At 36.3% G+C, this 13,530-nt stretch overlaps 1 protein-coding gene across 1 annotated transcript in view; it reads right to left on the bottom strand.

Moving 5' to 3' along the window:
• Positions 1–13,530, bottom strand: part of RAB2A (RAB2A, member RAS oncogene family) — a 90,471-nt gene that overhangs the window by 23,287 nt on the left and 53,654 nt on the right. Inside the window, exons 4-6 of the mRNA XM_002758937.7 lie at positions 6,560–6,642; positions 6,029–6,121; positions 221–332 (exon numbers count right to left, since the gene is read on the bottom strand). Coding sequence (XP_002758983.1) covers positions 221–332; positions 6,029–6,121; positions 6,560–6,642 — 288 coding nt within the window. The remainder of the gene's footprint in view (positions 1–220; positions 333–6,028; positions 6,122–6,559; positions 6,643–13,530) is intronic.

Here is a 13,530-nt window from a genome sequence, read left to right as displayed (position 1 = left end):
AAGATGTAAGAAAGCATTCAGGCTTTAAGGGAAGGCTCAATATAAGATTCTGACAGAAGATGAATGTTACAAGCCATTTTAAAGGGAAGAAATTTTCCTACTTTATGATGTTCAAAGACCATCAGACTAAAATCTTAAAGTAAATAATAAATGAAATGAAGATATATAAAACATTTCTATTAAGTAAAAAGATGAACCTTTTAAAGGGCCTTTTATTTACCTCTTCTACATTGGAAGCAGTCTTAGCAGACGTTTCCATGAAGATAAGTCCATGTTCTCGTGCAAAAGCTTCACCTTCTTCTTTTTTTACTTCTCTTCTAGATTCTAAATCACTAAATATGGGAAAGAAAGGGTCACATTATTAATCAATATGGTACAAATAGAGGCATTTGTATAAAGTACAGCATGGAATTCAAAGTTGTGATGACCATTCTTTTAATTAATATTTAACATACTAACTGTACTATTCTGGGTATTCTGAGGGTTAGTACTTAGAACATATGTCTAGTTTGAAAGAACTAACAATCCAATAGAAGAAGTCTGTGTTAGAGTTCTAAAATGCTAGAACTAGCCATAACTTAAGGGAGCCTCTAGTCCAATACCTATATTTTGAGTACAGGGGATTCCCACAGAAGAGAGCCATTTCACTCAACATAATTTGAAAGAGCAGGACTATACTATCCTCCTTGATTGGCCAGACTGACTGAGTTTCTATGAATGTGATTAAAATAGCTCTCAGAAACTATAGGAAATTGTTTAGTAAATCCAAAGTACTAAAGAGACACTAGGTCACTGATCTCAGTTTGTTTAATTTCCAATTTCTTCTTAAAGCAAAACTGATATAGACAGAGAAAGAGAGAGAAGGAGGGAGGGAGCGAGGAGAGAGAGATAAAAGGAGAAAGAGAGGGAGAAAGTGTAAGCTAGAAATTTCCAATGAAAGGAGGGTATTAGTGAGGTCGGTGGTGGGGAGGGGAGTAGCAGTCTTTTTCAAAGTGTGTTTTATTGTAAAAGTTAAAAAACTTTACGACTATATTTACTACTTTTTATTTAGATATTATTTACTACTATATATTTATACATGGAAAAAGATATAGGATAATATAATATCTATATACTTCCAGCTAGCCTTGACATATTATTTGCCAGATTTCAGGTTTCTTTTAAGAAATAAAATCAGCAATAGCAGAATTACCACCTGTGTGTGTGTCTCTGATCCTATTCTCCTCCCTCTTACCCTAAAGGTAACCACTATCTGATTTTGGTGTTTTCATTCTCATGCATGTTTTTGCATTTATACTCATGTTTATAACCATAAATAGTATTTCTTCTCCATGTTTTCAAAAATTCAGATGTAGCTACTATTTTACAACTTGTTAACTTTAGTCAACATTATGGTTTTCAAGTTTATCCATACGATACAGGTAGATCTTGCTTATTTTTTTACTGCTGTATTACAGTCTACTGAATGAATACAATACAATTTAAATTTTCCATGAGACAAACTTACTTATAATTTTTTATTATTATAAACAATGTTACAATAAAAATTTTATACAGTTTTTTTTGTGTATACATGTGCCAAGGCTTTTCCAGGGCAGTTTTCTTTTTCTTTTTTTTTTTTAATAGACAGTTTCACTATGTCGCCCAGACTGGTCTTGAACTCCTGGACTCAAGTGATCTTCCCACTTTAGCCTTCCTAATTGCTGGGATTACAGGTGTGAGCCACTGAGTTCAGCCTAGGTAGTATTTTTCAAACTGTGCCATGACTCAGTGAATTGTAAAAATCACATCAGTAGGAAATAATCAGAATTTTTTTAAAAAAGAAATAGGCCAGTGCAGTGGCTCACACCTGTAAATCTCAGCATTTTGGGAGGCTGAGGCAGGTGGATCACCTGAGGTCAGGAGTTGAAGACCAGCCTGGTCAATATGGTGAAACCCTATATCTACAAAAATACAAAAATTAGCCGGGCATGGTGGCACGCGCCTGAAATCCCAGCTACTCATGAAGCTCAGGTAGGAGAATCGCTTGAACCCAGGAGGCAGAGGTTGCAGTGAGCTGAAATTGTGCCATTGCACTCCAGCCTGGGAGACAGAGCAAGACTCCATCTGAAGAAGGGAAATAAATAAATAAATAAATAAATAAATAAATAAATAAATAAATAAATGTACAAAGCAAGACTCCATCTGACGAAGGGAAATAAATAAATAAATAAATAAATAAATAAATGAATGTATTTATTTATTTATACATTTAGGTCAAGTGAAAAAACTCGAAAGCCGTAGTACTTTATATACTTAGTGCAAAGTTTTAAAAACACCAGTTTTCCAGGCATTACATCACATTGTTGTCTTTGTTCCCTCTCTTTGAATCCCACTTAAGTTCTTACGTTACTTAAATATCTTTCAACTCATGTCCCCTTTTTGTTTAGGGTTTGTAATACAATCCTTAATACTATTAAAAGACTTTCATCTTTTAAACCTCTACTTCCTATTTCTTACATAACCAATTTATTAATAAAATGCCATAGTAAGAAAAATCTGTGTCATCTGTTGCTCTAAGTCACTGCCCTTCACTGGCTCCCTACTGCTTAATGCCTCTAATTCAAAAATTGCTTATTCCCTGTTATGATGTCTACCCACAATTCACTTCATCTAAAAATAATCATCTCATTTATTTCTCTCTGTTCCTGCTTGTTCATTATACTCCTAATTTTAAAGGTCACCCACCTACAATCATCAGAAACATCTCCTGGTTACATACTATATTTCTTTTCACTTTGAACTATCAGCTCCTAGTGGTCAGCAACCAAATTTAAGCCACCAGTAAGCTGTCACTCACTATGTTTCCAGACACAAGGAAAAAATTGGTAAAAGGATAAAAATTCTCTTTATTCTCCAAGTACTCTCCTCCTATTATTTCATACCTTGAAAGGCAGAATAACTATTTCCATTGTAGAAAGACTAAGGCTTCTCTCCAACAGCCTTAACCTTAAAAAGGCTTAGTGAGGTGACTTAAATGTGGAAAAGAATACACAAGGAAGGCCTTCAGAGAATATCATCTTCAGAGAATATTACGCAAAGTGTAGTAAGTTTCTTCTCTACACAAAGAAGCAAGCAATGTTTAGCTTTTTATAATGTAAATATCACTTAATAAAACATTTTCTCTTAATAGCAAATCTCAATTTCTATTAAACACTCTAAAATCTACAGTTTAATGATGTTTTACATTAGAGTTTTATAGCTTTTTTGAGATGTAACAGACATAAAAGAAGTCGTACTTAAATGCAAAATTTGTTGAGTCTGGAGTTATGTATGCCTGTAAAGCCATCAGTCTCCCAAAACTTTCCTCATACTCCCATTGTAATCCATCCCTTCTTGCCCCTGTACCCTAGATAGCTGATGATCCGCTTTCTGCCACTACAGATTAGTCTGCATTTATCGGGATTTTATATAAATGTAATCACATGGTATTTTTGATCTAAGTTTTTTCACTCTGTAATTATTTTGAGAATCATCCATTTTGTTGCATGTATCAACAGTTCATTCCTCTTTATAGCTGAGTTGTAGTCTGTTGTAAGGCTATATCACAATTTATTTTTCCATTCACCTGTTAATCGATATGTGGGTTGTTTCCAGTTTGAGGCTACTACAAATAAAGCTTGTATGAATATTTGTACATAATTCTGTGGACACATGAAAACATATATATGTTGGGTAAACAGTTGGGAGTAAAATGGCTAGGAAACAGATGTCTGTAACTCTTCTGCCCAGGCAGGAGTGCAGCTGGCACAATCATAGCTCACTACAACCTTGAGCTCCTGGACTCAAGTGATCCTCTCACCTCTGCTTCCTGAGTAAGTAGGGCTAAAGGCTTGTACCACCATGCCTGGCTAGTTTTTAAAAATTATTTTATTTTTTGTAGAGAGAGGGTCTTGCTATATTCCCAGTCTGGTCTTGAACTCCTTGCCTCATGTGATCCTCCTGTCTTAGCCTCCCAAAGTGCTGGGATTATAGGTGTGAGCCGCTGTACCTGTCCTTCAACAAATTTTTCAATGAATTTGATAAGATGTCTTAAAAATACTTAGTTTTACAATCCACGAACAAAGTTATATCTCTTCATTTACTTAGTCTGTTTACAATATTCTCTCTCTCTTTTTTTAAATCTATGGTGACGTCAACCTTTCTTTCCTGATATTGCTAATGTTTGTCTTTTTCCCTGATCAGTATCTATTTTATTTTATCTTCTCCAGAACTAGCTTCTGGTTTCACTGTTTTTTTATCATGTTTTTTCTTTTTTTTTTTTTTTGTAAGGGTCGGGGAGGCTTTCCTTGAGTTTGATTTGCTCTTATTCTAGTTTCTTAAGGTAAAAATTTAGGCTACTTTCTTTTTTTTTTTTTTGAGACAAGGTCTTGCTCTGTTGCCCAGGCTGGAGTAGAGTGGCATGAACATAGTTCACTGCAGCTTCAACTGGGCTCAAGGGATTCTCCCACCTCAGCCTCCTGAGAGCTGGAACCATAGGAATGCACCATCATGTCTAGCTAAATTTTCAAATTTTTGGTAAAGATGGGGTCTCCCTGTGTTGCCCAGGCTGATCTTGAACTCCTGGGATCAAGAAATCCTCCTACCTGGGCCTCCCAAAGTGTTGGGATCACAGGTGTGAGCCACTGCACCTGACCCTAGACTGTTCATTTAAAATTTTTCTTGATAGTACTACTTTTAACTGCATCTCACCCATGCTCGAGGATTGCAGAAAAAGAAGCTAACTTGTGGGAAATAGATATAAGCACAAATAATTCCTGTCCAAAAAAATGCAGACTGTGTCCTGTGGAATACAATTATTACCCTTCAAATATTGTTCAGTTTTACATCCATCCTGTAAATTCATTTCAGTACTCCTTATCTGACTATGAACGTGTGGTACTTTGAATTCCCTTTTGAACTGGCTGAAATATCTTACCAGTTTCCTTATCTTGTTAATTAATGAGATACAAGTTTTGAAATGTGCTCATAAAAGTCGTGATTTTACCTCTCTAAAAACAGCATCTCTTAACAGTATTTTATTAATATAACCCTAAAGAATGAATGAGCTGGGTGTGGTGGCTTATCCCTGTAATCCCAGTATTTCAGGAGGCCCAGGTGGGAGAATCACTTGAGGTTAGGAGCCTGAGACCAGCCTGGGTAACAAAGTGAGACCCTTTTTTTGCAAGAAATAAAAAAATTAACTGGGCTTGGTGGTGTCTGCCTGTAGCCTCAGCCTCTTAGGAGGTTAAGACAGGAGGATTACTTGATCCTGGGAGGCCAAGGCTGCAGTGAGCTATGATCACATGACTGTACTCTAGCTTGCGTAATAGAGTGAGACCCTTTCTCAAAAAACAAAACAAAACAAAAAGAATGGTGCCTAACATTTTGAAAATACTATTATTTTCTTATCACTGTAAGTTTCTACCAAAATTAGTCAAAACTTTCCCATATTCTTGGAAGTTTATGGAAACTGGCCAAGCAAATATGTTTTCCCATATACTAGCATTTTAAATTGAGAGTACAAGGATGTTCAATCCATCTCTCCAAATAAATCAGCGGGTTTTACTTTACATCAGTAATCTGATAAAATTCCATCAGATTACTTTTTAAAGTATTTCTTTACACAAAAACTACAATAGTAATAATTTCTAACAAAGTTTAATATCGGCATTTTGAAAATCAAAAGAATCCTTTTGTCACAGGTAAAGTCAGTGTTGGGAATTATAATTTGAGAAAAATATTATCCACTAAGATTGAATGCAGATGGCTAAACGATTCTTACTCAGTGTGATGTATAATGCAACAGAGACCCTTGTAAATTGTTATATGCCAAAAAAATGTCACAAGTAATTTAAAAAAAAATCAAAAGAAATATCTTAGAATTTCCAAAATTTTATAATTTAAGAGGCTAGTAACTTATATTTGAACAAAGGTTAAGGAAAGTAGTCACATAAATAGTACAGTCTTCATCATTAATGCAATATAAGCTGTAAATTATCCTTTTTACCTTTTATTTCCAATAAGCATAATGACCATGTTGGAATTGGAATGCTGGCGGGCATCTTCTAACCAGGTTGTCAAGTGGTTGAATGTATCTCTCCTAAACATAAATAGTAATTTAATTACTATGTTCAAAGTATTTCCCTTAGTATTATACAACAAACAATACACATATTATTAAAGAGAACCATTTTTAGCCATATCCACTTACGTAACGAAAAGTTAGTTTTAAGCACCATATCTGGGTTTAGAGCTCACTGATTACACTTCAGTTTACACATTAAATGTAATCACACTTTAAAAAATTCCAATGAATAAATGATATTGATAAAATTCATCAATTTAAGGGTGCTTATTCAGATAAGAAAAACAATTCAGTTGCAGGTTTCTGTAGTAAATTTAAATTTGACTCAAAGCACAGTTTTAGAGGTGAGTAGCCAGGGCAAAAAGGCTAAGCTATGCTTTTATTACTGTTAACCAAGTTTATTTAGAAAAATTCTCTATATCAACTACTGAATTGCAGTTTTCAAGTTCTCACCTTGTAATATCGTAAACTAGTAAAGCTCCTGCCGCACCTCTGTAGTATGACCTTGTGATGGAACGAAAGGATTCTTGCCCTGCCTGTGAAGAAAGAAAAAGTTGAGAGTTTCCTTTAATACAATGTCCTCTACATTTTCATGTTATTCATATACAGAATACGGGCAGATAGGAAAGGAGTGCATAAAGGGAAAGAAGAAAACTTCACCAGTCTTAAGAAAAAGTTAAAAAATACCATTATTGCTTAAGACAACCAGATGCACATGCAGCCACTCTGGCAACTTCCCCACCCCGCACGACCTCTAAACCCTTTTTGGCAATCCCTGACAACCCAATTTACTGAATGGCTTCACAATACACGAATCATTATTAAAGGACAGAATGGACTCCTAGCAACTAAGCTCTGAAGACAAATTTGAAAGGAAGCAAATAACCCAGAGAGCCCCACATTTGAATTCAATAACCCACTCCCTGGGGCAGCTGTTGACACTAGAATAAATAAAGCCCATTGTAAATAAATGATGAATGACATCTTTACGCCCACCATCTGCTGGCGTAAAGGTTGTTGGAAGGCCAAGGATGCAGATTTTATCAGTTATATCATAAACTGCAGTGAGCTTTCAACAGTCATCAAATGGAATTCTTTGAGCAATCATTTTATTATGAAAAACAAAATGGTTCTAAATTTAATTTATATAATTTTTTCTCCACACTTAATCAATTTTCTCTGTATTTGATGTATAATGCTTGTCAAAATGCAACAGGATGTAAATGTTATCTTTATATTCACTTGTGAAACAGAAAAGAGATTATGAAAAGCTAGGTAATTTTTCTTTTACTCATGGTACTAATTTTGTTTTTTTTAAGAATTGCTGGTGAGGAACGTGACTGTTGTCTCAGAGTTTAAAACTGAGACAGTTCTTATAAGTCATTTTTCATTTTTAATCCCTTCTTTTTCTACTTTTGCAAAAACAAACATTTTTATTAAGTAAACATAAAGCCAATTTTAATAATTTTTATATTCAAAATCCACTAACTTGAAAAATATTGATGTTTACACATTCTGAGTTCTGATCTTATAAATATTTAGCCCTTCCCACCCTCAGAATGCACATGGACAGCTCATGTTCTGCCCTGTTTGTATACTCTGAGTAGTGTTTAACACTCAACACTCTACAATACCTTGCTCTTGCTGGCCCTTCCTCTCTACTCCCTCCCTACCACACCCCTTACCTCTGGCATGTGACTAAGTGTGTGCTAGGCATGGGGTCTGGCACATAGCAGGCATTCAGAGAAAGCCTGTTGAGTGAAAAAGTGGAAGAATAGGTTGGGCATGGTGGCTCATGCATGTAATCCCAGCACTTTGGGAGGCCAAGGTTGGCGGATCGCTTGAGCAGTTTAACCTATTTATGCCTAGTGTTCCATTGAACGCTAAGCTTGTGGGAGTTATTTCTATCTTACTGCTCAAGGTCATGACCAAGGTCTGATTTTTCACAAAAAAATTTTGCAACCTCCCACATAAATGGGTTAAGACCAGCCTAGGCAACATGGCAAAACCCTGTCTCTACTAAAAATACAAAAATTAGCCAACTGTGGCGGTGCACCCCAGCTACTTGGGAGGCTGAGGTGGGGGGATCATCTGAGCCCATGTGGCAGAGGTTGCAGCGAGATGTAATTGCACCACTATACTCCTGCCTTGCTAACAGAGCAAGACCTTGTTTCCAGAAACAAAAACAAGGGAAAGAAGAAATCCTAATGTCTTAGTTATATGCATAAAATGATCAGTACTCCATCCCACCTGATTGGACATGTGTAAATCCAAATGTGCTAAGATTCAATGCAAATAACTTCTCCTATGTGGAAACTAACAATTAGACCCTCTCTTAGGTTGGCATTTTGGCAGTTAGAATAATGTCATGCTAAATTAACCATCACATAAAAAGGCTATGTAAAAACAGTCAAATCATTTTACATGGCTTAGGTTAAACTACAAGACAGCCAGGTATAGTGGCTCTGCCACTTTTGGGAGACTGAGGTGGGAGTACTGCTTGAGACCAGGAGTTCAAAACCAGCCTGGCCAACATGGCGAGACCCCGTTTCTACAAAAATTTTTTAAAAATTAGCTGGGTGTGGTGGCTTACACATGCAGTCCCAGCTGCTTGGGAGGTTGAAGTGGGAGGATCACTTGAGCCAAGGAGTTTGAGGCTACAGTGAGCAGTGATCACACCACTGCATTCCAGCGTGGGCAACAGATGAGGTCCTGTCTCTTAAAAAAAAAACAACAAAAAAAAACTAGAAGATACCTTATTTATTTAGACCTGGTTTCACCATTCGAACTACTGGACTTTAAGTAACCAACCTGCCTAAGCCTCCTAAAAGTGCTGCAGTCACAGGTGTGAGCCACTTCCCAGCCAAATTCACTGTTCTAAAGGCACACCGGCAGGGAGTATCTTCTTGAACTGCTTAGCACAGGAAAACTACGAACTAGATTTTTAGGGATTAATTTCATTGTAAATCCTATGTACCTAGAAAGGATTCTGTGTTAGCTACAGTAGTTACCTCTTATTTGCAGTTTTACTTTCTGAGATTTCAGTTACTGGTGGTCAACTGCAATCTGAAAATATTAAATGGAAAAGTCCAGAAATAATAATTTCTAAATTTTAAATTGTATACTCTGAGTAGCATGAAAAAAGTCTCCCACTGTCCTGCTGCTCCGTCCTACTGGGGATATGAATCATCCCTTTGTTCAGCCTATTTTCACTGTATACACTATCCTACCTGCCTGGTAGTCAGTTAGTACAGGTTGAGCACTCCTTATCCAAAATGCTTTAAACCAGAAATGTTTCAGATTTTAGAATATTTGCATTTTACTTATCAGTTGAGCATTCCTGATCTGAAAACTAAAATCCAAAATGCACCAATGTACATCTCCTCTGTGTGTCACATAGAAGTTCAAAAAATTTGGAATTTTAAAATTAAGGATGCTTAAACTGCAGCTATCTCTGTTATTGGATTTAAAAAATAGTATATATAGAGTCCAGCACTATCTGCAATTTCAGGTATCTTCTGGGGGTGTTAGCATGTATTCCCCATGGAGAAGAAGTAACTACTGTAATACAAAAAAGATACACATTTTATTAGTTCAAAATAAAATCAGGTTTACAACTCTAATATCACCCATGGCTCATCATCAAGGAAAGGTAAAAGTCCTTTAAAACAATCTCTCCAGGAATATTCTCTGGGATTAATTAAAAACACATTGCTAGAAAACCACTACAATAAGATCTAAAACTTCCAGTTTGGAGCCTAGATAAGATATAGTAAAAGAGTAAAAGACAAAATAAATTTAGAAAAAAGAGAAAAGCAAATTTCTATAACCATTCTCATTCCTTCTGAACTGTTTTGCAAAGAACAAAACACATGTTCCAAAATACAAATAACTTACACAATACATTTGAATCTACACTTCTGCCCACTACAAAATTAAACAAAGCTCAAGCAAATAAGAAAACATAATTTCCACTGAATGCTATGACTGTAGCTATGCATCTTAAAATCCATGATTATTTAATAATAAATAGATGAATAGTCAACAATAGTTTACAAATTCTTGAGACTATTTAATATGAAAACTATCACAAACTGAGGCCTATTCTCTTTGGTAATGGTGTTGGTAGGCTTGAAATAAATCTTGCCCAGAGAAGTTTTTTTTTTTAATAGTTAATGGCTTCTCTAACTAACTATAAATAAACTGTTATATAACAACTAACTGCATAAAGTTAGCCCAAAGGTTAACTACCTTGACATATAAAAGCAACGTAATCTGATTTTAAAAAGTGCTTTAATATATACCTATCCAAACTCAGATTGACCTCTATTGTTTTAAGTGAAACAAAAATATTAACTAAGGTATTATAAATGTGTTTGATCCTCTTCACTATAAACTCTTGGTTAACAGAGATTTTGAAAGCTTGAAACCAAACAGGATACAGAATTCTTTGTATTTAAAAGAAATGACTGCCTAAGTGAATTGCACCACAAAACAAACTTGGGGTGGGGTGGCCAGAGTGGACAGTTAAGTTCTCTTGGCTCACAATATAACTCTTAAATTTACTTAAAAATCCACAAGATTAGCCGGCATGATGATTCATGCCTGTAATCCCAGCACTTTGGAAGGCCGAGGCATGTGGATCACCTGAGGACAGATCAGGAGTTCGATACCAGCCTGGCCAACATGGCAAAACCCCGTCTCTACTAAAAATACAAAAATTAGCCAGGCATGGTGGTATGCTCCTGTAATCCCAGCTATTCTGGAGGCTGAGGCAGAAGAATCACTTGAACCCAGGAGGCAGAGGTTGCAGTGAGCTGAGATCTTGCCACCGCATTCCAGCCTGGGTGCCAAGTTGGACTCCATCTCAAAAAAAAAAAAAAAAAAATTTCCCAAGATACTCAGAGATGCAAAAAAGTAGAGCAGAACAAGTATGCCTAAGAGATAAAGAACATGCTCATTTTTAGTGATGTTTAATATTAAATCAGAGTCATGGAACATTTGTGCAAAATAAGTCTTCATTTTCATCTTTCATATAAAAATTACTAAATCAAAATTGGTCCTTTGCACCATAATTTTAAAATTTATTTCTAACTGCCAGATAAAGAATCCCCCAAATTGGCTTTTCTATGCGTCTGAGTCTTTTGGTGAATAGCAATTTTTGTAGTAACCACGCTGGCAACTAGTAGTAATCTTAACTCTTCTTCCTCTTCTACCAAACATAACTTTATACATATTAAGCTATAGTTCAAAAATCTCTCAATACCCTCAATTAAAGTCCTAAGCTCTTGGGAATCAGATCTCTACCTGTCTCACAAGAATTTTTTCATATTCAATCAAAGTCTGGTTCATACAAATCCATTTTTTTCTACTGGTATCTTGCCTATAGTCTGAAAATTCCTGCTTTTATGCCACTGTTTAACTGCTTGCCTGAAAAACTATTTTCTTCTCTCTCTACCTATCCTATTTCCATTTCCTTTGAGGACCAGCTCAAGCCCTAATTCTTTCACAAAGCTGGGAAACCTCGTCTACCACCGCCCACAGTCATCCTTTTCTCCTTACAAATCCAAAAGCACTTTCATGTGGTCATTTGGTTCTAACACTTAATTATTAATTAGATAAAATGAACATACTACTCAAACACTTATCTTTTTTCTTCTTTAGTTATCCTTGAAAGATAGCTTAACTAAGAATACTATACACACACACACACACACACACACACACACACACACTTTTTTTTCTGTTTTTGGAGACCGAATCTCACTCTTGTCACCCATGCTGGAGTGCAATGGTGCGATCTCGGCTCACTGCAACCTCCCAGGTTCAAGCCATTCTCCTGCCTCAGCTTCCTGAGTAGCTGGGATTACAGGTGCCTGCCACCACATCCAGTTAATTTTTGTACTTTTAATAGAAATGGGGTTTTGCCATGATGGTCAGGCTGAACTTCTGACTTCAGGTGATCCACCTGCCTTGGCCTCCTACCGTGCTGGGATTATAGGTGTGAGCCACCGTGCCTGGCCACTAGCACTCAAATACGTTACCTGGCTTGATTCCAAAGAGTCAATAAAGTGAGAAAATTAAGATTTGTGAGAATCAATGTTACAGTAATACTTCTCTTACTTGCATTGAGAGTTATTTATCTAACAACTCCAGCTATGTAGAACACAGATGAGAACCAAAAGAAGGAAAGAAGGATTTCTAAACAATAGTCAAACAAACTGTGCCTTGCCCAAGCATTAAATCTCAGGTACTTTACTTAGCAGACTCAACTTAAAAATTTAGACATTTATCAAGGAACTGCTATCACTGAGGGGAAAGATTTTGAAATCTACATGCATGTACAAAACTTCTGTTTTGGGTGACAGGAAGATCAGTAAGAATCAACATGATTTTTATGCTGTCTGACTGTCCAAAAGGGTGATGAAAAAGTCAACCTGGACTATTTAGTTGTGGGATCCTGAGAAGAGAAACAATGGGTGTAAATGCCTAGAACAAACAGTAGAAGTTGAATGCTTTAAAAAATTTGAGGATATTTACTTTAGAAAAAAGGCTCAGTTGGGCACAGTGGCTCATGTTCTAATCCCAGCACTTTGGTAGGTCAATGATGGCAGACTGCTTTAGCCCAGGAGTTTGTGACCAGCCTTGGGAACATGGCAATATCCTGTCTCTACAAAATAAAAAAAAAATTAGCCAGGAGTGGTGGTATGTGCCTGTAGTCCCAGGTACTGGGAAGGCTGAGGTGGAGGCTGTGGTGAGCCTTGATCACACCAGTGTACTCCAGCCTGGATGACAGGGAAAGACCCTGTCTCAAAAAAATGAAAAGAAAAGAAAAAAAAAGATAAAACAGGGTATGATCACTGATGTCAGATCCTTTTAGTGCTACAATGTAAAAAAAAAACTGGAGACCACAGGTAGGAGGTAATCACTAAAGCAGAATGAAATGTTTAAGACAGTTTCCTGTCCCTATAGTTGTTCAAGAAAATGTAGATGAAGAGCTGCCTAAGGAGGCAGAACAGCTGCAGCTCTAAGCCTCTCAACTCCTGGCTGGGGGTACAGAAGAGGGAAGAAGGAAGAAGTGACAGTAATGGGAGCAGAGAGGAAAGACAGAAGTGAAGGCAGGATTGTTTCCAGGCCTCACGGTTCCAGGCCCTTTTCGTGGCTCACCACATCTGGTCATCCATTCTTACTGATGCATTGAAAAATAACATTCAGTTTTCAGAAACAGTAAATCAATAGTATAAAGTAACACGTTTTTCAAAGGAGAAAAAAATATGCCAGTGATTTGCTGAGAAGAAACTTAGCATGTTAGTTTTAATATAATTTTGTCAAAATTTCACTAACTCTCACTTTATAAAAGACATCTAAAAATAGAAATATTTCTAGGGAAGCTGAGTAGATATATGAACTTAACTAAAATATCC

The sequence above is a fragment of the Callithrix jacchus genome, chromosome 16 (genome assembly GCF_049354715.1).
Source record: "Callithrix jacchus isolate 240 chromosome 16, calJac240_pri, whole genome shotgun sequence".
Classification (NCBI taxonomy): Eukaryota; Metazoa; Chordata; class Mammalia; order Primates; family Cebidae; genus Callithrix; species Callithrix jacchus.
The sequence above is the reverse complement of the archived record's forward strand: the minus strand, read 5'-3'. Positions and strand labels throughout refer to the sequence as shown.